Raw genomic sequence first — 2017 nt, 5'->3', positions numbered from 1 at the left:
CGTAACGTTACCGGGCGTTACACTTTTTCATAAGTGACTCCGAGCCGCAACCTAATTTAAGACGTTGTCACGTCAAAAACGTAGATTTTATTTAGTAATAGTGGAGATAGCGTCTTATCAAACAAAAAAATATATGAAAATCGTATAGTATTAGTGATTAAAGAAATGAGCACAATGCAATATCGTCTTAGTTGCACCACTCAAAAAAACGGTTCAATTGATATTGGTTTGTGTATGTATTAAAAAAAATTGAAACATGGATTCTCAGCTAGTTTGATAAAACAATTCTAACATTCGTTTTATGAATTTGATTAATTATTATATTAAGGTTTCAATAAGTTATGTAAAGTGTAAATGAAATACAAAACATTTTTATAACACAGCACTTTATTTGGTATCAGTAGTTTATTAAATAGAATAAATAATTACTTTATATAACTTTTATCATAAATAAACCTCATTTCTTCCATCCACAGGATATCTCTCTCAATACTGCTTTTATTACAGTCAAACCCAGATATCATTCTAGAATCTCTCAAATCGTCTACAAATATATCACCCAGTACACTTACATAGTCGCCTTCTCTAAAATTTATATTTGCATTCCTCTTTTCTATCCTCTCTAACATAAAAGACATTGTTTTTAAATCTTTTTCAACGGAGTTTGATACTTTGGCTAAGCTATGAATGATATCTTTCATACATTCAGGATTTACATGTTTATTGCTTTTTGTGAAATTATAATACACTTGTACAGTTCCTGTAATAAAATATACACAAGTTGGTCAATTATGCTTAACTAGAAGACTAAAACAGAAATACAGTATGATTTTCTCCATACTATATTTCTGGTCTCATCAGTGTCATACAGTGGTCTTTCTGTATGGTAAATTATGAATTTAAATTACTTGCCCATGGGTTTTCTTTTCTAAGAACATTTAATAACGTTATCAAGGAGGTGTGATGTATAATTGATCGCATAACTACTTTAAAAAATCTTTCATAAAACATGATATTACATGAAAGTTTTTTGTCAAATGATTCTTGAATCCAAATGGTAATTTAATAATGATGTGTGTTTTACATACACCTATTAGAATGTAAAATAGATTGTGCATTCTTATTTCTAAGTAATGATATTTATGCATCTGTGTGCGGCTCTGTATATCAACTGAGTCGGCCAGGAAGTTTAATGGTTTTAATGTCTATGGACAGTATTTTATTATTTTTTAACCTAGGTTAACAAAATATACAGCAATAATTTCTAAGAATAACGAAATTACACCCACTGCAATTTGTTTTAAATACTAAAATATACAAAACAATGGAATGCTTTTTGATATATCATCAGCCTTGCCACACTTCGAATTAGTAGTTTGTATGATATTTTATAATCAAGAATTTCAGAACTATTTGCGACTTATAAAAAACAAATAGTATTAAAACACGCACCTGTTGGATCACTCAACTCAAAGTTGGTCCAGCGCTCCGAAGTATTATACAGTGCTGTTACAACGCCGTGTAACAAAACATTTTTGAACTTAATCCCAAACATTTCGTAAACATACTTGTTATTCTGTGACTGTTTGGCGCGAAATATATCTTGTATGTATAGTTTGAGAGGAGTTTTTTTCCATCGCTCCATTTTCAAGCACCCAATAAAGTGTATATGTTAATTTTTAGAATCTTTTATAATATGTATGTTTTACCTATATAACTTTAATGCACTTTTAAGCATCGAAAGTTAGGTTTTGTTTTTGATTTTTACCGCAAATTGACGTTGACTTTTGCGTACTGACGTTTCTATACACGCTACAGGGATAATAGACATGTATATACGATGTAATTATTAACTTTACATAATAATTATAATATAATAATTGTGAAAGTTTGAAATAATTGATCCTTCATAATATTTGTTCCTCGATTGAAATCATTGTATGGATTTTGATTATACCACAATAATACATAAGCGATAAGAATAATTTCTATTCCCTGCGGTGTTGCACGGCGCAGC

The 2017-nt window shown here is 29.6% G+C and overlaps 1 protein-coding gene across 1 annotated transcript; it reads right to left on the bottom strand.

Annotated features, from left to right (window-relative positions):
* Window positions 1-378: 378 nt before the first annotated feature.
* On the bottom strand, window positions 379-1723 carry LOC119836055. The gene is made up of 2 exons (XM_038361266.1): window positions 1453-1723; window positions 379-760 (listed from the first exon to the last, which is right to left on the bottom strand). The coding sequence occupies exons 1-2, from the start codon at window positions 1643-1645 to the stop codon at window positions 426-428; spliced, it is 528 nt and encodes a 175-aa protein (XP_038217194.1). The 5' UTR covers window positions 1646-1723; the 3' UTR covers window positions 379-425.
* Between the last annotated feature and the right edge of the window lie 294 nt (window positions 1724-2017).

Source organism: Zerene cesonia, chromosome 22, assembly GCF_012273895.1.
Source record: "Zerene cesonia ecotype Mississippi chromosome 22, Zerene_cesonia_1.1, whole genome shotgun sequence".
Classification (NCBI taxonomy): domain Eukaryota; kingdom Metazoa; phylum Arthropoda; class Insecta; order Lepidoptera; family Pieridae; genus Zerene; species Zerene cesonia.
The sequence above is the reverse complement of the archived record's forward strand: the minus strand, read 5'-3'. Positions and strand labels throughout refer to the sequence as shown.

Bases quoted from the DNA above. Each gene is read 5' to 3' on its own strand.
- LOC119836055 (XM_038361266.1), bottom strand. From the start codon at position 1,645: ATGGAGCGATGGAAAAAAACTCCTCTCAAACTATACATACAAGATATA. The intron at 761-1,452 runs GTGCGTGTTTTA...ATTTTATTACAG, and splicing joins TGAGTTGAGTGATCCAACAG to GAACTGTACAAGTGTATTAT.